The 24,904-nt window shown below is 38.0% G+C and overlaps 1 protein-coding gene across 2 annotated transcripts in view; it reads right to left on the bottom strand.

Moving 5' to 3' along the window:
- Nucleotides 1-18,923, bottom strand: part of LOC136872505 (unconventional prefoldin RPB5 interactor 1) — a 72,935-nt gene extending 54,012 nt beyond the window's left edge. Inside the window, exon 1 of one of the 2 annotated variants that reach the window (XM_067146313.2) lies at nt 18,614-18,923. In XM_067146313.2, coding sequence (XP_067002414.2) covers nt 18,614-18,685 — 72 coding nt within the window. In that variant the 5' untranslated portion in view covers nt 18,686-18,923. The remainder of the gene's footprint in view (nt 1-18,613) is intronic. The other variant, XM_068227194.1, reaches the window with a different exon arrangement.
- Between the last annotated feature and the right edge of the window lie 5,981 nt (nt 18,924-24,904).

The raw sequence follows: 24,904 nt of genomic DNA, 5'->3' as shown, positions 1-24,904 counted from the left end.
GCAAACCAAATAAAATTTTACAACATCAATAATAATAATGTTATTGGCTTTAAGTCCCACTAACTACTTTTATGGTTTTTGAAGACGCCAAGATGCCAGAATTTAGTCTCGCAGGAGTTCTTTAATGTGCCAGTAAATCTATTGACACGAGGCTGACATATCTGAGCACCATCAAATACCACTGGACTGAGCCAGGATCGAAACTGCCAAGTTGGGCTCAGAAGGCAAGCACCTCAACCGTCTGAGCCACACAGCCTAGCTTACAACTTTAAGGAAATAGCCTTCTGTCCTTTTTTTTTTTTTTTTTTACAATTCGCTTTACGTCACACCGACACAGAGAGGTCTTATGGTGACAATGGGATAGGAAAGGCCTAGGAATGGGAAGGAAGCTGCCGTGGCCTTAATTAAGGTAAGCCCCATAATTTGCCTGGTATGAAAATGGGAAACTACGGAGAACCATCTTCAGGGCTGCCAACAGTGGGATTCAAACCCACTTTCTCCCGGATGCTAGCTCACAGCTGTGCGCCCCTAACCACACAGTCAACTTGCCCTGTTTCTGTCAATTCAATGTTTCATTTGTAAACCAATTTATGAAGAGAACATTTGGGCTTGCAATAAAAAGGACCTGAAACCAATGACAATGTCAAATTTTCTTTTCCACGTCTGGTTCTTTCAGTTTTTGCATTGCATGCAATGCTCGTAAGCCTTATTTCTTTCCAGCTCTCTGTGCCATATGAGAAGCCTGTCTCCTGGCTCGGTCAGGAATGTTACCCCTACACACTAGTGATAAGATTGAAAAATAGCAATTTTGATCATATTCTGATGTTCCAGTCCCCAGTAAGATTGTAAATCATCAGTGCGGTGGGATGTTTATGAATTTCATTACAGCACTTGCTTTCCTTCACTAATTCATCAACTTGAACATCCTCTCTCTCAAAAAGTACAAACCTGACTATCCTTGCACACATCCCCGAATAGTACGGTATTTCCACTGCTTCAATTTACATGAATCCTATAATATGGCCTCAGCTACTGCACGCGGGCATTTTGATTGGAAGCCATATGGGCAGTCTGCTTCTTAACTGCAACGTTACCGGGCGAGTTGGCCGTGCGGTTAGGGGCGCGCAGCTATGAGCTTGCATCCGGGAGATAGTGGGTTTGAAACCCACTGTCGGCAACCCTGAAGATGGTTTTCCGTGGTTTCCCATTTTCACATCAGGTAAATCCTGGGGCTGTATCTTAATTAAGGCCACGGCCGCTTCCTTCTCAGTCCTAGACCTTTCCTATCCCATCGTCACCATAAGACCTATTGGTCTTGGTGCTACGTAAAGCAAACAGCAAAAAATAATTTTTAAAAAAATTGCAACGCTCCATTTCACTCTACCATACGGCAGAGAAACGGATATCTACTGGGCAATCTATGGCAGAGTTATATTAATTTTGTCTGCGAACCTCGTGACCTTGCCGCGGTGGGGAGGCATGCGTGTCCCAATGAAGCAGATAGCTGAGCCTCAGGTGGAACCATATCGGATGGGTATCTGTTGAGAGACCAGACTAACGAATGGTTCATCGAAAGAGGGGGTAGCAGCCTTTCGGAAGTTGCAAGGGTGGCAGTCGAGATGATTGACTGATATGGCCTTGTAAAAATACTAAACATGGCTTAGCTGTGTTAATACTGCTATACGGCTGAAAGCAGCATGAAACTACAGCCGTAACTAACTACATGCAGCTCTCTCTGTATGAATGATGTACTGATGATGGCTTCCTCCGGGGTAAAATATTCTGGAAGTAAACTAGTATCCCATTCGGATCTCCGGGTGGGGACTACACGAGATCATCAGGAAGATGGAAACTGAAATTCTGGGAGTCGGAGCGTGGAATGTTAGAAGTTTGAATCATTGTGGTAGGTTAGAGAATCTGATAAGGGAGATGGATAGACTAAAGTTAGACGAAGTTGGTGTAAGTGAAGTACATTGGGAGAAAGAGCAGGATTTTTGATCAGGTGAGTGCCGAATTATCAACACAAAATCAAACACGGGAAATGCAAGAAGTTGGTTTAATAATGAATAAGAAAATAGGACTGCGGGTAAGCTACTATGGCCAGCATAGTGAAAGAATTATTGTCGCCAAGATAGACACCAAACCAATGCCCACCACAATAGTGCAGGTCTATATGCCTACTAGTTCAGCGGATGATGAAGAAATCGAAAGAATATATGAAGAGATAGAAGATTTAATACAATATGTAAAAGGTGACGAGAATCTAATTGTGATGGGAGACAGGAATGCAGTGGTAGGCTAAGGAAGAGAAGGTAATACAGTAGGAGAATTTGGACTGGGACAAAGGAACAAAAGAGGAAGTCGGCTGGTTGAATTCTGCACTGATCATAATTTAGTCCTTGCCAATATTTGGTTCAAACACCACAAACGACGGCTGTATACGTGTACGAGACCTGAAGACACTGGAAGGTATCAAATAGACTTCATTATGATTAGGCAGAGATTCAGAAACCAGGTGTTGGATTGCAAAACTTTCCCATGAGCAGACGTGGACTCTAACCACAAATTGGTCATGAAATGCCATCTGAAGCTGAAGAAATTGAAGAAAGGAAGGAATGCAAGGGCATGGGATCCAGACTAGTTGAGAGAAAAGAGTGTGAGGGATTGTTTCTAGGAACATGTAACACAAGGACTAAATGAAAAGGCTGAAGGAAATGCAATAGAGGAAGTGCGAATAGTCATGAAAAATAAAATCACTAAGGCTGCTGAAGAAATGTTAGGAAGGAAGAAAAGTTCAACTAAGAATTAGTGGATGACTTAGGAGATACTAGACCTGACTGATGAATGACGAAAATACAAGAATGCTAGAAATTAAGAGGGCAGAAAAGAATACGGGCGATTAAAGAATAAAGTGGATAGAAAGTGCAAGGATGTCGAAGGTTGTATGGTCCTAAGAAAGGTAGATGCTGCATACAGGAAAAACAAGGAAACCTTTGGAGAAATAAAAACTAGGTGTATGAATATTAAGCGCTCAGATGGAAAGCCACTTCTAGGGAAAGAAGACAAAGCAGAAAGATGGCAGGAACATATCAAACAGTTGTATCGGGGTAAAGATGTAGATGATTTGGTTCTGGAACAAGAAGAGGCTGTTGATGCTGATGAAATGGGAGACCCAATTTTGTGGTCAAAGAGTTTGACAGAGCTGTAAGAGACCTAAATAGGAACAAGGCACGTGGAATTGACGACATTCCCTTCGAATTACTGACTGCCTTAGGAAAAACGAGCATGGCAAGGTTATTCCATTTAGTGTGTAAGATGTTTGAGACAGGAGAAGTGCCACCCAATTTTCGGCAGAATGTTGTTATACCTATTACCAAGAAAGCCGGTGCTGACAAGTGTAAAAACTACCGCACCATTAGTTTAGTATCTCAGCCTGAAAAATTTTAACACGTATTATTTATTATTTATTTTTTACAGTTGAAACTGAGTTGGGAGAAGATCAATTTGGCTTCAGAAGAAATGTTGGAACACGTGAAGCAATCCTGACTTTAATCTGATCTTAGAGGATCAAGTTAAGAAGTAAAAGCCCACATACATGGCATTCGTAGATCTAGGAAAGGCATTCGATAATGTTGATTGCACCAAGCTCTCTGAGATTCTGAAAGTGATTGAGATCAGATACCGAGAACGAAGAATTATCTACAATCTGTATAAAAAATCAGTCTGCAGTGATAAGAATTGAGGGCTTTGAAAAAGCAGCAGCAATCCAGAAAGAAGTGAGGCAAGGCTACAGTTTGTCCCCCCTCCTTTTCAATGTTTACATAGAACAGGCAGTAAAGGAAATCAAAGAGGAATTTGGACAGGGTATCACAATCCAAGGAGAGGAAATCAAAACCTTGAGATTTGCCAATGATATTGTTATTTTATCTCAGACTGCAGAAGATCTCGAGAAGCTGCTGAATGGTATGAACGAAGTGTTCTGCTGGTATGTGGTGCATGAGGTGAGTTTATATTTCAAAATTAATTATTTCTTTCGCGTTTTTTTTACGTTATATTGATACAGTTTTCAATCTTTTTTAGGTCCGTTTTGAAACAAGATCTCTAGAATTGCATTTCACCACCTGATGACACAGTGCTTTGTGAACTCATACTCATCAACTACGGCCTCAGCCACTCACATGTTCTTTATACTTCTGAGATTTAGAAACTTAAAACCATCTGGCAACCTGACAACTAAGCTACCGCTATTTCAAGCAAGACTTATTTGATTCTTAAAGCCGCTCAATTTAACTTGGCTTACCGCCTATATTCTAATGAGGAACTATTTTAACAAACATTAAATAACGAACAGCTATTCTCTTTTACAATGTAACAATACTGGACACTGTTACTAATTTTATTTACATGAGTATTTTTACGTGATAGAACGTCTTAAATTTTAATACTATAGGAATGTCAATACCCCAAATTTTTATTAGGTGTATAAGCTGTTCAGACATAAGTGTTTTAAAAGACATCTTTTGTTATTTAACACACAATTGTAACACAAAACATCACTAGGTAATAGATATCACAGAATTGTAAATAGATCATTTTACCTTTATCATAAATTTTATAAGAGGTATAATTGAGAGTTTTTATACATTCAAAATTTTGTATATATCAACGCTATTATGAATTGCCAATATGTTAGAAAGTTTATTTGTGTATTGACATGTGTAATTTACCTGTGTCCTTGTGTATCTAACTTTAGGCTGATGATGGCATAGATATGCTGAAACCGGTCCCTAATATTTATGAATAAAATGTGACATTTCATTGTATATCACATTTGAATTTGTATTGAACAGATGGAAAATCATATACTTTCATCTCTTAATTGTAAAGGAGTACAAGATGAAAATAAATAAGTCGAAAACAAAAGTAATGGAGTGCAGTCGAACGAAGGCAGGTGATGCACGAAATATTTGATTGGGAAATGAAGTATTAAGGAAGTAGATGAACATTGGTACTTGTGTATTAAAATAACTAATGATGGCAGGAGGAGGACATAAAATCCAGACTAGCACAAGCAAGGAAGAGCTTTCTTAAGAAAAGAAATTTGCTTACATCAAACATTGATATAGGAATTAGAAAGATGTTTCTGAAGACTTTCATCTGGAGCGTGGCATTGTATGGAAGCGAAATATGGACGATAACCAGGTTAGAAAGAAAGAGAATAGAAGCTTCTGAAATGTGGTGTTACAGAAGAATGCTGAAGGTGAGAGGAATAGATCAAATCACGAATGAAGAGATATTGAATCGAATTGGTAAGAGGAGATTGATTTGGCTAAATTTGACGAGAAGAAATAGAATGATAGGACACATCTTCAAGACACCCAGGACTTGTTCAGTTGATTTTTGAAGGAAGTGTAGGCAGTAAGAACGGTAGGGGTAGATCAAGGTATGTATATGACAAGCAGATTAGAGCAGATGTAGGATGCAATAGTTACGTAGAAATGAAAAGGTTAGCACAGGATAGGGTGGCATGGACGACTGCATTAAACCAGTCTATGGACTGATGACTCAAACAACACTAAATGTGTCATCAAAGATCTTTTACAGGCTAAAAACGTACATCATTTTGCAAGAAGTACATCTAAAGAATATTCTTTCTTCTCAGGATTTCCGGAAGGTTTGAATGTGGGACCAATGCTGTTTTTACTTTTTATTGATGATCTTCTAAATTGTATAAGTCATTACAAATGCTTACTTCAAGCGGATGACCTGAAATTATACAGGCATATTTCAACAATAGAGGACTGCTGTCTTCTACAGCACGATATAGAAAACATCTGATAAACTTATCAGTTTTTTGCCTGGTTGGCTGAATTACACCTGATAAATTAATTACATAGCATCAATGTAGATACCTAATACAGTCGAACCTCCCTTCTGCAGACACCGTTGGTTCCGAGAAAAAATGTCCATTACGAAAGGTGTCCGCTAAAACAAGTTTGTAAAAATAATCGAACATTTTAATGGCAAAGAACATCCACCTTAAATATAAGCATAGATATCTTTATTTTTATTATTCTAAGTCATTTCTGTGCTAGTATTTCATAGAGAGTTATTATAAGTGATTTTTACATCATTTACAAACATTACAGCTTCGTGAAGTAATCGTGAAGCTTCATCTGTGTAAATTTAGCACGTTTTCTTAACTGCAATATTCTCGAAAACGGAATATAATTGTTAAATGGTTCCATAGTGTTCTCGCCAAACTCGCCGTCCAGCGTGACAGACAAATTCTTTATCTGTTTAAGCATATATAGTCCCTGCTTCATTGACAGAACTTCTCGTTCTTCTTCCGCCTCATCGACATCGTCACTTTTCGTTCCTAATTCGGGCTCTGTAAAACGATAACAAGTTTTATTCAAAATGGTACTTTTGTACGACTAATGAAGGCTGCTATGGATAGCTAGAAATACGAAGTGCAGTGAATTAAATTAAACCTGAAAATTTAGCTTAAAAGAATTGAAAGCTATCATAAGAAGAAAACGAATGAGGAGTTGAGGTGCAAACAAACATGGACCTTATGATACATGCAACAAACATTGACCTTACGATACGTGCAACAAACAATCACTGTATAATTTGATAACACAGGAAGCTTAAAGTGCGTCCTGAAGTCGGACTGCCAGTCGCCCTTGAGATTGTCACAGCAAGGAATATTCTCTTTTTCGGCTTCAATATCATATGTCAATCCAGCTGTCGTTGTTAAAGTCTAAAGTTCATCATATTCATTTCGAACCTCTCTGCTTGTTCTTCAACTGTAGAATTAGTGATGCCGCATTTTGCAAAGCATTTCCTGATTGCAGTTTCGCTGACTGCATTCCAGGCTGCCTTTGTCCATGAAACTGCATCGCCAACATTGATCTTCTTCATCAAATCAAAAGCTGAGTCTGCTTCATCCATGTGTGCCACTAACGACCGTAAAACCTTCTTACGATAGTCTAATTTGAATGCTTGAATGATTACTTGATCCAAGGGCTGAAGATGAGAAGTGGTATTGGGTGGAACAAGAGTTGTACATTTGAAAGCCGTATTTCTGGACGACACGTAGCATTATCTAGCAATAAGATCAAGTTACAGTTTCTGGCCTCCATCTTGGAATCCAAAGCAAGGAGCCAATTCTCGAATAATGCTGACATCACCCATGCCTTTTTATTTGCATGCCATTCGACACCAAGACAATTTAAGTCCTTGTTTTTAAAGCAGCTGGGTCTCAAGGATTTACCGATTATTAGAGGATTTTCCTTTTCACCAAGCGTGTTACAACAAAACATGATGGTGGTTCTTTCTTTAGACATTTTCCCACCCTTGCAACTTTCATTTGGCAAAGTTAGTGACTTCTTCGGGAATGCCATAAAGAACAGACCAGTTTCATCAACATTCAAAATGTCTTTCAGTTCGTAACTATTCAAAATGTCTGGAAACCTATCTTTCCAATCCGCTACTTCAGTTGCAGACACATCACCACCTTCTCCACAGACTGTTTAAAACTAACGTTATGACGTTTTCTAAAACAATCTAACCAACCATTGCTAGCTACAAAATCCTCACCTTTCAGATTATTTGCGATTTCTCAAGCTTTATCTTGTAACACTGGTCCACTCACGCACAGTTTCTTCACTTGAGCACACTTAAACCACTCATATACCGCAACGTTCACTTCTGAAAAAACTGACTCCAACTTTCTTTTCACTCCTCGATTCCTATTTTCCTCCCACTCCTTTAAAATTTCAGTTCTATTCTTCACAATAGTGTTTATTTTGAGTGTTCCCGCAGTTGAATTTTTCGGCAAGCTTTCCCACTGAATGTTCTTTGTCACTTTCTATAATCACATTTCTTCTTGCCTTGAGATCTAAACACGATCGTCCCGTGTTACTCATGTTTAACAGACAACTGAAATGCTACGGTATTTCTGTCTCACTAATTAGGGCCTGTACTGTCTTTTCCTTCTCAAGTTGACTAACTGAGCTCGACCTTATCAGCGACAATCCGAGTTATGAATAGAATGATGCAAGAAGGGAAGAAAATCCCCAGGTAACTTGTGAGTCAACAGTCTCTGGCAGCATTTCTGGACAATTAGAATTCTCGGAATAGGCATATACACCACTAGGTAGAACTGCATTCCGATGTACCTTCTCTCCCCATGCACTCAAAATAGTACAAACATTCAAAAGGGATTTCCTTATGTCTGAAGAATGGTTTTAAAAGAAAGGATGACATGTGGTCCGGTGTAATAAATTGTCCTGCAACATGTTAAGTGTCCGCTTAAGTCAAATGGACGATACAAATGGTGATGTCCGCTGTCCGGTGTTCGAGGCGTCCCCTTAAATGAGGCCAATTTAACACTTGTCTTATGTAAAATAAAATCGGTTCCAAGGAAAATTGTCCGTATAGGGAGGTGTCCGCTGAATAAGGGTGTCTGTTAGGGCAGGTTCGACTGTAATATGAAAGTATAGGAAATAAAACATGTCCTTATGATTAAGTGTCATCCATGACAATATAAAAAATTATGTTCACTGAAAGGTGGAAAGTTCGCAACTTTAAATAGAACACATCTGCTAATGGAGCATTAAAAACAAAATAAAATTTAATATTTATAAGTGTGTAACCCTTTCTTTCTCAAGAGCCAAAGTGTCAGTAAATTTCACTTATTCAATGTTAGGGGAGAAACTGAAGAAAGTCATTGAGTACATCGACCTTGGTATATTTTTCGATGCCCAAGTTAATATTCCGAAGTCATACTGAAAGAACAGCCAACAGCGCTTATAAAATGCTGGGATTCGTCATGTGTAATGTAAAACTATTTAATGAAATAACAACAATTATTACACTCTACAACACATTAGAATGCTCTAGACTTAAATATGCTACTGTAACAATAAAGGTATCAATATAATAGACAAAGTCCAGAAATGTTTCCTAAAATTTCTATACAAGAGAAAATATGGTGAATTTCATTTGAATGCAAGCCACGAGTGTCTCCTCATAGATGCCCATTTCAAATCCCTTAGATCACGTAGATATTTATGCAATATGATAGTTATGTACAAAGTTGTAAATAGCATTCTTGATAATTTGCATTTTCTTTCATGATTAAAATTCAATGTCCCACAGGCAAAAACATGAGTTTCATTCATGTTCTACTGTGAAAATAACAGCCAGTCACAATAACTACCACTACACAGAATATGCAATGAGTAGCCTATAACAGAATGGCCGTGAACAGTACGGAGTTAGATATTGGCTACAACAACAAAATTTTCTCCTTCACCTCAGGCTCATGATTAGGCACTAAAAAAGTTTCAAATTGATCGATTATACAGTAATTAAGTTAGTAATGATTATTACACAACATTGTTACCATCCTTGCCATCATTATGTTAATTTCTTCATTTCTCACTATCATTAACCCAATGTCCGACTCGTTGGCTGAACGGTCAGCGTACTGGCCTTCGGTTCAAAGGGTCCCGGGTTCGATTCCCGGCCGGGTTGGGGATTTTAACCTTAATTGGTTAATTCCAATGGCACGGGGGCTGGGTGTATGTGTTGTCTTCATCATCATTTCATCCTCATCACGATGTGCAGGTCACCTACGGGTGTCAAATAGAAAGACCTGCACCTGGCGAGCCGAACCCTTCCTGGGATATCCCGGCACTAAAAGCCATATGACATTTCATTTCATTAACCCAATCTCATTACCATGATCATCATCATGAATACAATTATTTAATATATCTTATATTTTAATTTTGTAATTGGAGACACGTTCTCTGTTGTATGTTTTTTGTTCAAACATGGAATGTCACATGAATTTTTACAATCATTTATAAATCTGTCTACCTCTGCTGAGGGTGATTCCACGATCTGGGGATCTTGCTTGTTGTTTTAAGGGGCCTAACATCGAAGGTCATCGGCCCAATCTGTGGATCTAGAGGCTGGCAAACTACCCTTGATCCACCCTTGAGCTTCTTGACAGCAATAGTGTCCCCTTCAAATTTGGCGATATTTAGAATATTTACGACAAGTTCACACTGAAAGTTTTATTGTTCGCCGGGAGCTGTATTTGTCATTTGAGAAGCAAGAAGCGAGCTCCAAACTGGTTTTTTTTTTGGCATTCAGAGAGGCGATGTATTGATCTACGTTCGACTGAGTGCAAGGTAGATCACGTGACGAGCCTGTGTTTCTAGCCCGCCACGCGCGGACGACCTGGACTGCGACCAAGCTTCGAGAGCAGTCGTAGCCAATTATAAGAGACCCCGTGAACCAATGATCGTCTTAAAAAAATACACACCTCCCGAGCGAAGGCTATAAAAAGCCATGTTCAAAGTAAATCACTCTCTACTCTGCTGTACTCTACTCTGGTCTACTCTGCTGTTCATCGTAACCACGTGGAAGGAGAACCTTGCCGTGCAAGCAGACATCCGTTCTGCTGAATTTAGTGAAGTTTATTAACAACTCTTATGACGTGAATTCCAACTTAGGAGATCCAAGTTAAGTGTATTTCTCCAGGAGAACATTCAATAATTCTGCGTGTGTGAGCATATCTAAATATTTGTCGTCTTAGTTACAGCCTACGCTTCTGGAACATGACTTCATTCATCCCAGTGATCGCTGTGTATATCAAGATGGATTACTCCTCTACAATGTACATCTTAATTTCATCATGGGACGTCTTCTGCCGTGTCTCCATGATCTTCTAAGTATGTGAGGCGCTTCTGGATAGGGAAGGTGACTGACCGGGGAAATGCCGGAATGACTGACTGCAACCTGGGATCGAACCTCATCTAAAACTTGAGTACCATCTAAAAATTTATTTTCTATCTCATCTTTGTGAAACTAGAGGATCTTTCTTCTTTAAATCGTAGCTCTATTAGTTCTTGTTGTAGATATAAATATTTCATTTTTCCATTTCTTGAGGTGTCATGGTAGTCGAGTTACATGTGTGTGACTGAAATCTGGAACCTATTAGATTAGATGTGTAGTCTGTCTTTGACTGAGTTCCCATACACTGGAGTTAGATATCTCTAAAAATCACTGACCACACGACAAACTTTATTTATTTGCCTGTGATATTGGAATCAATCTGGATTGAGTTCCGTGAGATAGGATCAAACCTAGTGTAATTCTAAGATCACTTGTATTCTTTAGGATCGAGTCATCTAATTTCATGATATTTCACGAGGATTGATAGATATAATAATCACTTGAATAATAATAAAATCAAGTAAAGATCGGGTTAAAATGGAATTATACGGTCGTGAGCTATAAATTTCTTAGATGCCTTATATGTGAGATTTAATGTGCTCAGTTCATGATGTGCCTGGAATACGGCTATCCTGCGGGATGTTAATTGAGTAATTTATTAATTGGAGGATTTATTATTGATGAATGACTTCTTGTGTCTTTGGGAGCACAATAATTTGTTGTAAGTGGAGCACATGATGTGTATATATTTCACTAATAGGGAGTAATAATAATGCAATTGAGGCTCACGAACGCGATACTTGCGTCTTGTAACCCATGTGATGGTGATGATCATGGAATCTTACTGGAATCTTCAAATAAATTTCGGAAATTTAGATGAATCTACATCGTTGTCTGAGGAATATTTCAACCCAAGTGATATCACGAATTTCAATCACTAGCCACTATTGAAGAAAGAGTATTTCCTTACACGAACTTATCCTCCCGGAAACTATCGATGTGACCATGCTTAAAAATAAAGAATAAATCTATAAGGGCAGGATTCGCTGTAAATAATGTATATAAAAAGTATGTGTTACCTTGTGTGAATGTGGTGTGTGTGTTGTAATTATAAATATTTTCCTTGTCTTTGATTGTTCAATGTGATTTAATCTGGTCGTGCATTTTTGGCAACGGCACAGATTGTGTTCAACGTTGTTTGCCACCATGAGGATTTATTTTGCGCACCTTAAGGAAAAGTTTAATGAGATTAGTGTCAAGTAAGACTAGATTAGGATTTAATTTGCTGTTAAGATTTAAGGGAAAGATCGTCTCGTTATTTTTCCGCAAAGGCAAGTAATTCATAAATTAATTTCCAATTAACTCACACGTGGATAAGAAATTGTCCAATACATTTATATTTATTCCGAAATATTTTCAAATTAATTTGAAATTTTGAATGCTATGCAAATGTAAGAATTAAATGTTCACAAATGGCATAATCTGTGATAATGAGTAATAGTAATTAATTGAAGAATAATCATTTAAAAATGTGAATTATAATTGCCATGAGAATTATATAGTGAGATACACTAGTTGGAAAACACGATCGTGTGATGATAAAGTAAAATATTGCACAGACAAGGTTAGAGATTATTATTATTTAATTATTATTATTAATAATAATAATAATAATAATAATAATAATAATAATAATAATAATAATAATAATAATAATAATAATAATAAGTTAATTATAAAATTTTGGAAATAATTTTGATTTTCACTACAGCATCTACTGGTGTTATTGATGAGTGGGATACATGAATTCTGAGATTCATCAGAATTCATCATTGACCACGTGTTGAGATGAATAAAAATTCACAGAGCCTTTAGCAAATTTTTCTGTGGAATAAGAAGTGAGATAGCTGTCTACTAATTTTATACAAACCTTTATTGAAGTCTTTGGACTCTTTCAGTTAAATACTTTAATTTTTAAAGGCAGTAAAGGCCTAATTTTGTTTGTTAATTTTCATTCCAGAACAGTAATGCTGGAGGACGAGAAGTACGTTTGGTTAGAAAATGCTACTGGAGAATGAGATATTACGAAAGTTCGCTGTAAGAAATCCAGCAAGGATATTTTATGTTATAAATGCTTGTGTTAATAAATGTAAAAGTGTTGTTTTTAAAAATTTATATTATTTTGCTTGGTCGTCAACCCCTTTTTCCTTAAATGCCTCTAGAAAACGGAAAGCCAGGAACGAACGGTCCACCTCGGGATCTCTCGCTCACTGGCTGGGCTTAGCCAGGCAATAATGGGGGGCAATAGATACTACTTTATACTACTTACAGTTACCAGGAATAAAAATTAGAGTAATCAAATGAGCTAACTACACAGTACAGGCCATGTTTGTACAAGTTTGCATTTGAGAAATGGTATATTCAAAACCCCATCATTAGCAGCTCTGAAAATTTGTATTCAAGCATTCAATTTTCCAACTCAAAATATGCCAGGTTTAAAATGACACTGGTAGTCATTTTTGCTGAACTGAATAGCTCAAATAGTAGAGCACTGGCTTTCCGAGTTCCAAGTTGACAAGACAGATCCAAGCTTAGTCCGGTAGTATCTGAAGGTGTTTGAATAGCCTATGCCAACCTCAAGTCAGTTTACCAGCACATAAAATAAATTAGTGAGACATAAAATCACTAACATTATTATTTCAAAAATTATGTTCCGGAGGAAATCAACATTTTTTTAATAATTATTATTTAGCCATTTAGAATGGCTGACATGTTTTGGTTATAGGGAAAAAATACCCAGAATGGTCAAAGGGTCCATGCTTTATCACATGATGTGAACTAGTATCATATATACATACATTATCATTAAAGACTGGTATGCCTTTCAGCATTCAGTCTGCAAGCCTCTGTGAATTTACTAAACGTTGCCACAATCCTCTATTTGCAACTAGTGCTGTGGCCGCATTTAGTTCTATACCTCTTACCTTTAAATCGTTAGAAACTGAGTCTAACCATCGTCGTCTTGGTCTCCCTCTACTTCTCTTACCCTCCATAACAGAGTCTATTATTCTCTTAGGTAACCTATCCTCCTCTATTCGCCTTACGTGACCCCACCACCTAAATCGGTTTATGCATACAGCTTCGTCCATCGAGTTCATTCCTAACTTATCCGTTATCTTCTCATTCCGAGTACCCTCCTGGCATTGTTCCCACCTGTTTGTACCAGCAATCATTCTTGCTACTTTCATGTCTGTTACTTCTAACTTATGAATAAGATATCCTGAGTCCACCCAGCTTTCGCTCCCGTAAAGCAAAGTTGGTCTGAAAACAGACCGATGTAAAGACAGTTTCGTCTGGGAGCTGACTTCCTTCTTACAGAATGCTGTTGATCGCAACTGCGAGTTCACTGCATTAGCTTTACTACACCTTGATTCAATCTCACTTATATTACCATCCTGGGAGTACACACACTAGTATCATGATGGAAAAATAAAGATATGAAATGTAGAAATTAGAGAGCATTATAGTGGAGAGAAAAAAGAACCTCCATGGCTCAGACGGCAGCGCGTTGGCCTCTCACCGCTGGATACCGTGGTTCAAATCCTGGTCACTCCATGTGAGATTTGTGCTGGACAAAGCGGAGGCGGGACAGGTTTTTCTCCGGGTACTCCGGTTTTCCCCATCATCTTTCATTCCAGCAACACTCTCCATTTTCATTTCATAGCATCTATCATTCATTAATAAATCACTTTGGGAGTGGCGACCCGATCGTAATAACAGCCTATATCTGCTTCATTCATTACATCCCTGACCCGGTCAATGACTGGAAAACAGGTTGCAGGTTTTCATTTTTATATAGTGGAGGGAAACAAAAGATGAGCACAGCAGTTGTACATAAAATATAAAGAAGTAAAATCTGGAACATAAAAAGAAATTGTACTTCATTCGAAATTTGACCCCACTATCGTCATACAAAACGGAACTAAATTTAAAAAAGAATTAAGGAATTAGGCCTAATTCATAAGGAAAGTAAAATTTATAGTAATTAAGTTACTGCTTTTGCATCCCATTAACTAATTTTATGATTTCTGGAGATGCCAGGTATTGGAATTTAGTCCCATCACAGGAGTTATTTTACATGCCAGTTTTACATGAGCTTGTTCAAATGCCACCTGATCAAACTCACGAACTCAGGATCAGAAATCCAGCACTCTGCAGTCAGAACCACTCGGCATCTATGAAAGCCACAAAACTAGTTAGCGAGACGTAAAAAAACCATATTGAAAAATGAAAAAAAGTTTAACCACAGGGTCATCAGCCGTAATGCCCCGGATCAAAATCATGGATTGGAAAAAGTATACTGGTTAGAACTAGGAAGAAATATTAACTTCATTACCTCTGTAACGTTTTAACCCATTAGTGCAAAGCATCCGAAAAATCGGACATCACCAAAAAAAAAAAAAAAAAAAGAAAGTGTGATATTTATGCATGGTTTTAAGCCTGTGATACTTTCTTGTGCTTCAGAAAACTTGTAGCTAACAAGAACCAAGAATACATCATTCTTTATCCTTACCATTCATTGTCGAATCACACTTATTGCGAGCATGGCAGCAAGATAGTACAGAGTTTTGTGCAACAGTTGAGATTTTTATTTATGAGTTAAGAAATATTTCCAATAATTGTAAACTGTGGTATGGACCATATTGTTGACACTCCTATGAATCTACCGACACACAAAGATGTCAATTATGTCTTATTATTGAGATCCAGAGGCTTGTAAATAGGCTATAGCTGTCCTGAAAATCTGACGTTATGCACAGGGAGTCCTACTGTCTCAAACATTTGTATTCCCTTACCAGTTTGATGGTGAGTGAAATATTCAAAGTTTACGAGGAAGAACCGACATTTGGAGAGGAGCAGCACATCAAACCTCCTGATGATAGGTGTAAAACGGTTGATGATAATGACAGATGAGTACGACGGTAATCTAAATTATGTTGGTAGAAACCTATTTCTGAGTAAATGTAAGGAGCAAATTGCTTCAACAAAATATGAAAAAGGGAAGGCTAGGTCCAGTGGTAGTCAAAATATTACTGAGTTTACAGATGGAACTGAAAAACCAGAAAACCATGCATAAGGAAGCTGTCATACAAGAATAGAGTCATACAGTATGTCACATTCCTATTCATACACAACCCATTTTGTTATAAAGCATTCCATGTGCTTGTATATTTATGGAAATTATTGATTTATAGTTGTGTGTCGTGAATATGATAAGATGTAAACATAAAGTGTATAAAAAATGCATACACTAAAAAACCTCAAGTCCCTTTGTTATTCGTACAGTAGTACAGATGGCGTCATCTGACAACTCTGAGTGGGACATGCGTAAGTAGATGAGGAGCGAGGAGAGGTGTTACTGGTTGTGGTCATCTTAGACCTATGAGTGCTGGTAGAAATGAGCAAGGGTAAAGAGATTCGCTATGAGCTGAAACAGACAGTTGTCAATCTAGTACTTAGAGGGCACTCCCTGCAAAAATAGGACTCAAAGTGAAGAAAAGTCATGCCACTGTTCAATATGTCGTCAATAAGTTTAAGTACGAAGGGTCGGTGAAGAATGTGCCAAGAAAACCCAAACAAAAGAAACGAAGTCCACAAGCTGAAAGACTTATTGTGAGGCAAGTGAAATCCAACCCTCTCATAAGTGCTCCAAAGATGCAGGCAGAGCTGGAAAATGTTACTGGAAAGAAACTGTGTACTCAGGCGGTCCAGTGAGTTTTACATTGATACGGTTACCATAGCCGAGTACCAAGGAAGAGACCCTATGTTAGTAAGAAGAACCATGCTGCAAGACTACTCTTTGCAAAAGAACAAGTAAACAAGGGCCAGCAGTTTTGGAATAATGTCATCTGGTCCGATGAAACTAAAATCGACCTGTATGGTTCCAATGGTGCCCGTAGGGTGTGGAGAAAGACCAATATGGACAACGATGTCGCCAATACAATTCCCACAGTGAAACACGGAGGTGGATCGGTTATGAAGTGGGTGTGTATGTCGGCACAAGGTGTACGGAACATTCAATTTACTAAAGGCACGATGGACAAAGCAGTGTACAATAATATTTTGAGGAACAATGTTAAACAAAGTGCTGAAAAATTGGGAATGCAACTGACCTACATGTTTCAACAGGATAACAACCCCAAACATACCGGTGCTCTGAACAAGGAGTGGCTAATGTGGAACATTCTAAAACAATTAAAAACACCTCCCCAGTTTTCTGGCTTAAACCCTATTGAACATTTATGGGCATTTTAGAAGTATAGTGTTCACAGTAGAAAGGTTTCATCCAAAGACGAGTTAAAACGAGTGGTGACCCAAGAATGGTACAGTATCAGCCATGAAACGTGTGCAAGGCTACTAAATTCATGCAGCGTAGGTGTCAAGCTGTCATTAAAGCCAAGGACTCCTGCACAAAGTACTTGGATTGGTGCTATGGTTCATTTCATTATTTAGTTGAAGAAGTCGCTTCTGTATGCATAACAATGTGACGTAGGAAAAAGTCATGTTTTGTTATATTCTCGAGTATTTTGTACTATATGCTGTTACAAGTATTATTTTTGTATGGCATTGTAAAGAAATCTACCAGAAATAAATTCTTAAAAGGCAATTACTATAACATCCATTTGAATGTCCAAAATATACTGTTCTTTTCACAATCTGAAATTGTATGAATAAGAAAGTGACATACTATAGTAAGACTGGGCCAGTACCCCTGTTTCCGATATCCCTGATAGAAAATTCAAAAGCATTAGTAGGTCAAACTGTAACACAAAAGAAGAAACGCCTAAGTGGACAAGATCACGATCTACATCTCATTCGGTGACTGTTTTCCTGACCCCCCCATCAGATAATGCACAAAATTGTGAAATTCCGCTAACTTCTTTCTCTGCCAGTGGCTATAGGATAGCTTTCCACTTTCCCAAGTGTATACAGCAATGTAAAATGAAAGACTGAAATAATTTGGAATCTGGACTTGCAGGAAGTGTACTCCTACCTTTCATTGATGCAGGTGGAACTGAATCAAACATGGAGCATACAATATTCTTTGACAACTACTTTACATTTCTGAAAATGGGAAGACATCTGGCATCAAAGAAAATAAGTGCAACAGGGTCATTTCAAGAAAACCAGACAAAGAAGTACGTCCTTCAAAGAAAGGCAGACAGGAAACAGAAGAAACCATATGACTGCAGGAGTTTTGGTGCTGCACTGCTGGTGCACTGGAATGACAACAGTGTTGTCACTACTGGTACAAACTACAAACAGATAGAGATAAACGGTGCATCAAGGTGGTCCAGCATAAAAAAATATGCAGTGTCTGTACTGCAATGAAAACAGTTCAAGTCCTATAGTGGCATCCGAAGAATGGATCAGCTTGACCAGATTGGACTTTACCTAAAATACTTCTATGGATATCATAATCAGATAAATTGAAATAAAACACAAAAATTAACTTTATGCACTAATGGGTTTATTAACAGCAAATATTATTCAATTTGATTGTTTTGAACGGCAATAATAAAACATCATTAAAATAAAAACCATGGAAAACCTTTTCAATTTCCACATTTGTAAAAGGTTAAGTAAAAGCTCACGTTTGTGTAACGATATTTGAATGCAAAAAAATGTCTATTATACTAATGAAACCTAGGATTACAATGAAGGAGAAGCAGAGGTTATGTACGAAATCATTTCCCCTCCACTTTACATATTTATACACGCCGCGCACTTAGCAGCAGAGGAGAAAGCATTAATAAGTTTGCTTCATAAATAAACGCTGAATAAGCTAACATACCTCATCGTACAACTGTTGTAATAACTGCATCTGAGATTTGATGTTACCACTTACGAAGTTTGTTTGATTCATTATTTAAAGGCATTCACTTACTTAGGTGCATAACAATATTTATAGATAGAACGCAAAATTCGATAATTTTGTTCACAAGCCAAATACATCTTCATGTACCAAACTGAATAGAATACAACGCTATAGGTTAGAGCCTGACATAACCGAAACCGAAACTCCCATTTGTAAATACAGTGCAAAAAGAATGTGAAGAATGCATTATTCTTCTTCTCTGCTACTACTCCTCCTCCACCGCCTCCAGGATTTTATTTCTTTCAACTGAACCTCTTTGCAGTGTTGCCAACTCCTAAGTCCAAATTCCCCCCAGATCACTTCTAAAATCCCTCTAAATGAGGCAAAAAAAAACAAAACATAATTATTATTTTCGTCACCATCATATTGATCAAACATAATGTTTTTCAAAATTCTACATAAATACTACGGTACACAAAAGGTTGATTGGATGCATACAAGAAAATTATTAGACAACATGCATGCTACTGTTTAACAGAAAATTACTCACAAGTTTGTCTTTCTTGTCTTCCTGCTCAATGATCCTGCAGAAGTCTTAAAATTTGCTGAGATCCTCTAGCACCTCCTCTTCTTCTTCACTTATTTCAACGTTTTTGTGATGATACATGGACGCATTGAACTTTTTCATCATTTGTGGGGATGGTTGAAAACGAGTACAACATATGTTTTCCCTAATTAAATAATATCTAGTTGCAAGTAGAGAATTTATTAGTTCCAACGATAACCTGTTCCTTAATTTGTTTTTTATAATCGAAAAGATTGAAAATGCGCGCTCCACTGTGGCATTTGATACTGGTAACGTTAGCAGCCTAATTGCAAAGTTACCAATATTAGAGAAACGATCATTTCCAGCTGCATCTTTATCCTGAAGAACCTCAGCCCAGAAAGCCGTAGTACTTGATGTGTTGTGCCATTGTTTATCTTGGAGACTGTTCCACTCTGAGACAATGTCATCTACATTCCCAGCCACTTTAGGACCACTGAAATGGGAAACAAGTTGAAGTATTTCAGGTTTCTTCTGTGATGTTGCTGTAGAAGGATGTAGCACTGCCATCGTCTGTAAAGTTGCTATATTATCTCGTAATCTTTTCTGAAGTTCCTTGCACAGTTCAATTAAGAACTTCTTGCATCTTTCATGAACGTCGTTGCGTTCATCAGGTTTCAGAGTTTGTGCCAAACATTCAAAATCATATCCTAAATACATACCTGAAGTATGCATCACGTATTTCTCAAAGTCAAAGTATGGGAGATCTACATCTTTCTGCTTTTCCAGCTGACTGGGAACAGCAATTTTTTTCAGTACTGATTTAAAGAGTAGAAAGACATCCTCCAGTGCTTTCTCTGCTTCAACTCGCTCACTTTGAAATATCATATTAATCCTGCATACAGCTTTTAACTCAGTTTTGAGGAACACCAGAAGGGCTTTATACGCAGAGCAGTCCATTATATTATAAAGTTGATCAGCCATGAAACATTTGTCCTCAGTTCTGGCTAAGGAAAATAGCAATTTCAGTTCTTCCCATTGTTCCAGAATTGTTTCAATGGCAGCATATCTCGCGAGCCATCGGGTGCCACTAAGCCCTTGAATCCTTTTGGGGTTGCGATTGTTATTCATTGTTCTGAAAAGTTGCTTGTAATGACCTAGTCTCTTAGGACTGTAGGAAAACCAGTTGTGGGTCTCCCTGATTCGAAACTCCAACTGACGAGGAAAAATTCCAGTAGCTTTTTCGGCACAAAGATGGAGAGAGTGACACACGCACTTCATGACAATAAGGTCAGGGACAGTGCGTTTCAGAAGAGCTGTTACAGAGTTATTAATCCCTACCATTAGACTTGCACCATCCACCCCAATGCCTACTAAGTTTTCAAGATTAATGCCATCACTTTCAAGCTTTCCTTTCAGTGAACTGTAAATGGTTTCTGCATCACAACTAGCCAGTTCCAAAATACAATAAAATGTAGAAACAATGTCTTTTTTAATAAGAGAAAAGTACCGTGACATAACGCAAAGCAGCTTTTGAGTTGCGAGATCGGTACTTTCATCAATAATAATAGAATAAGGGGAATTTCTAATTTCGAGGACCAAATCTTCTTGCAGAGAAGGCCCTATAACGTTCTTAATAAGCATGGTACATTTTGTTCTATGGATCTTTATACTTTGTAAAGTGGTAGACGTAGAACACTCTAAGAGAGGAAGAAGTTCCCCCAGGTGATCAACACTCCTAATGGAAGAATGTTGAGCCACATAAAGAGCAATTTTAAGTTCTGCCTGTTTAACAGTGCTGCCAATTTCTACAGGTTTGATCTTTTGGCATGATTTTACGACCCTCTCCATCTGAACTTTATCGCAATGCTTTTTCGTTTTTGCATGATCTAACAAGTCATTCTTATGAGCTTTGAGACTAGCGTGGCAATATCTGCAGAATGCTTTGGAATCCTGGCCAGATGGGTCGGGTGCTAACCAGTCTGAAAAGTGATGAAGAGAGTTGTTACTCACTAATTATCAAAGATGAAAATGAACATGTTTATAAACTAACCATAACAGCAAAATTGACGGTTCTGGGACATTTCGTACCACGGACATTTCGTACCATTTGACCGGCTGATCACCTGCGAAGTGTCAGCTGATGACTTAAAAGTATTTAGGAGAGGACGTTCTGTACCGCTTGAAAGAATGGGAAGTATTGCGAAGTAAAAACGATATCCTAAAGAATGTATTCAATACCGGGGTGAGTTGGCCGTGCGTTTAGGGGCACGCAGCTGTGAGCTTGCATCCACTAGATAGTGGGTTCGAACCCCACTGTCGGCAGCCCAGAAAACTTTCACACGAGGCAAATGCTGAGGCTGTACCTTAATTAAGGCCACGGCCGCTTCCTTCCTATTCCTAGGCCTCTCCTATCCCATCGTCGCCATAAGACCTATATGTGTCGGTACGACGTAAAACAGAATGTAAGAAGAAAATAATGTATTCATTTGTATATTCATTGTCCACTAGTGGCGCACGGTGTGACCACTACTGATGCTAACCTTCCGTCGGACGCAACTGATCTGACTGGCACACGTGTTAATTCTTATCTCGTATTCGTCATTAGCGGGACCTAGCTACTTCCACCTTTCAGTAGTTTCCTGTTTCCTCATGACCTTCAAGCCCATATCGACCAATTCATCAGAATATTTTATTGTACTAACTTGATAATGAAATAATGCAGTAGTTTATAAATATTCACTTTAATAGTAATATTATCCAACCTTATGCTCGTCAGGCACATTGCGCCCGAACACGATGTATATTTCTATTGTATTGTTTTGTTTCAGCATTTATACTTCAAACAATCGACTTTCTTATGATAATATTTACGTAAGTATAAGTGATAAGTATAGTTTAAAGGGCAGTTATTAAAATAATATAGACATTTTCTTCAGCAAATGTTGTAAATTATTTTTGTTTCTGACTTCTAAAGTGTGTCTGTCAGACTCATTACGCCCGCTGGCGTGGAAATGGAATACCAATTTGACATCAAGTGGAATGGATTGTCCTGAAGTAAATATTTGGGGATTACGGGAAAACCGTTCGCAGGCAGATAACGACCTAGGTGGTACGAAATGTCCGGACACCAAACTGACCCTCTGTATCCGTGTAGGGTCTACGTTACCCTTATTAGAAACATAATGTCTAACAATATCGTACCATATTGTTTAAATGTACACTTTTCTGTTTGAGATGATAATAAAATAAATATCGCATGACGGCATTTTTAACGTGGTATTTAACACATTTTAATTACCGGTATACTCAAATTGCTGAAATACGTAACCTTCTACCCTACATAAATTTCATATATAACTTACCTTTCAATACGGGATCTGTTTCCCACGTCTTTGTGTACTTCTGTACGTATTTCTTCTTCTCTTTGGATGCCATTATATATTACACCGCTACACATTCATAAAAAATAGTAAATCACTTCACAGAATTATTAACAGATCACGCAAATAAGCTTGCATCTGCATAAACTGCGCAGTCACAGTGAAAACTGCTTCGAGTTACGCTATCAGACTGCTACAATCAGGTACTGCGGGGATTTCCCTCCTACATGACGTTTATTCTACAAAACGGACCAATGAACTATGTGCGAGGCCCGAAGTCTGTGCTTCCCCTCAACATGTACCAATAGGAATCAATGCTGCTGCGGTTACCAAGGAGAAGGAGATACAGAGAGAAAGAAAGTGAGAGATATGCATATCTGTAATATTTTGATGTATCGGTAATTTGTAGCTCTAATTAACTGAAAAATCAGTAGATTTTATATGAATACACCTCTCCGCTGGTGTTCAATAAAAATGTAAAGAATAAGGCGGCTGCTGGGTTCGTAAAAGAGGCGAGAAGAGGGAATACCAAGGCACGTGAACGGATCGTACGTTAAGAGCTGCAGAAGAGAAAATATGACGTTGCATGATGAACCGCAGTGTCTGAGACAGGCTGGCTGACAGTGAAAAATTAAACCTCAAGATAAATTTGACACACTAGCGGACCCAAGCATGTTATAGCAATGAAATAAATAAATAAATAAATAAATAAATAAATAAATAAATAAATAAATAAATAAATAAATAAATAAATAAATAAATAAATAAATAAATAAATAAATAAATAGTCATTCCCATAGCCCCTCAAAATTCCTCAAAAAATAATTTTCCCCCTAAAATTCCCCCTGACTATTTTATCCCCCCAACTTGCCCTCTAAGACGAATAAATCCCCCTAAATTTAGGGGGAAAACCCCTAAGTTGGCAACACTGCCTCTTTGACCAGTCACTATAAGCAAGACCAAATACAGTATTTGGCAAGACCAACTCCAATCCTCACACCTCAAGGCAGGTTTCGATTATTGGCAAGATGGCGGTGAGCGCGGGCCATAAGTGAAATCAGTGTGATCGTGAATGCCAGTTTAAAGTAATCGTTGCGACTGAAGTATTTCGGATCTACTTTTGTGGCTGCATTTAATAGCTTTCAATAGAGACAAGGAAGTATAGGAGTCGTCGGATTCTTTTTTTTCCCTGGAACTTTAGTATAGGTACTCCTATTTACACGTGGTCACGTATAGGTTATGTGTTTGTTTATCTTTGTGTTCGTGTGTAATTGTAAATATTATTAGTGTCGTCTTAGAATGCAATGTACATATTTTAGATTAACATGGCTCGATCGTGTTGTGTACCTCTCTGTAAGTCTAATTATGGCAATTCTTCGGGAATTTCTGCCTTCACATTTCCGAAGGATAAAGTCTTACGAGAGAAATGGATTCGGTGTATTCATCGTGATTAGTTCACTGTAAATAATAAGTCTGTTGTCTGCATTAAACATTTTGACCCTAAGTTTATTGTGCGTGAAGATGTTTTTCCCCTTGAGAATGGTGAACCGATTCGCAACCCTAGGAAGAATCCTTAGCACCTGATGCCTATCCAACTATATTTGACAATCAGCCTTCGTATAATACCGTAAGTTTGCCTCGAGAAAGAAAGGACCCTGAGGTGCGTAAACAGCAATTGCTACAGAGAGAGGAAGAAGCGTTTAAACGTTGGTGTGAAGAGGACAAGATAGATAATTTTCAGGCTTTCAGAACACAAGTGAAGAAGAGAAATGTGAGCCCATTCAGTGTGATTGTAAAAGATGATAGTGTTCTATTTTTAAAACTTCAAGACCAAGATATTCCATCAATAGTGGTGAGGTTTAAAGTGATGAGTGACCTAGAAGTGAAAGCACATTTTAAAAACATTCCTTTACCTGCAGAAAAATTAAGATTTATACTAGGATGTGAAGGACAGGATGGCCTGAAGCGTGACAGATGGAGCAAATTCGAAACTATGGTAAGTCATCTTGGTAATTATAAAGAAAGTAGAATTGAACTGAGTGATAGAGTACTTATTTTGGTGAACTTTCTGAAAAAAGCCCTTATTTTAGATTGTGAAAAAGAAAAACTGAAACACAATAAAATTAAGTTTCCAGTAGTGTACCGTACCCAAGGGTAAATACCATCTAGGACGATGCCTCCATTCCTGTATGAACATCCGACTAACTCAGGGTTGGGCAGAGTGTGGGTTGGTTGTCGGTTGGGTCAGGATAAAAGTCGAATTTCTACTCTAAAATATCAGTCAATGACAGGAAATGGAGGTATAACACGAACGAGAAACAATCAGAGGGGTAAGATGGA

This window comes from Anabrus simplex, chromosome 4 (assembly GCF_040414725.1).
Source record: "Anabrus simplex isolate iqAnaSimp1 chromosome 4, ASM4041472v1, whole genome shotgun sequence".
NCBI lineage: Eukaryota > Metazoa > Arthropoda > Insecta > Orthoptera > Tettigoniidae > Anabrus > Anabrus simplex.
Note: the sequence above shows the minus strand (reverse complement) of the source record. Positions and strands in the feature narration are given on the sequence as shown.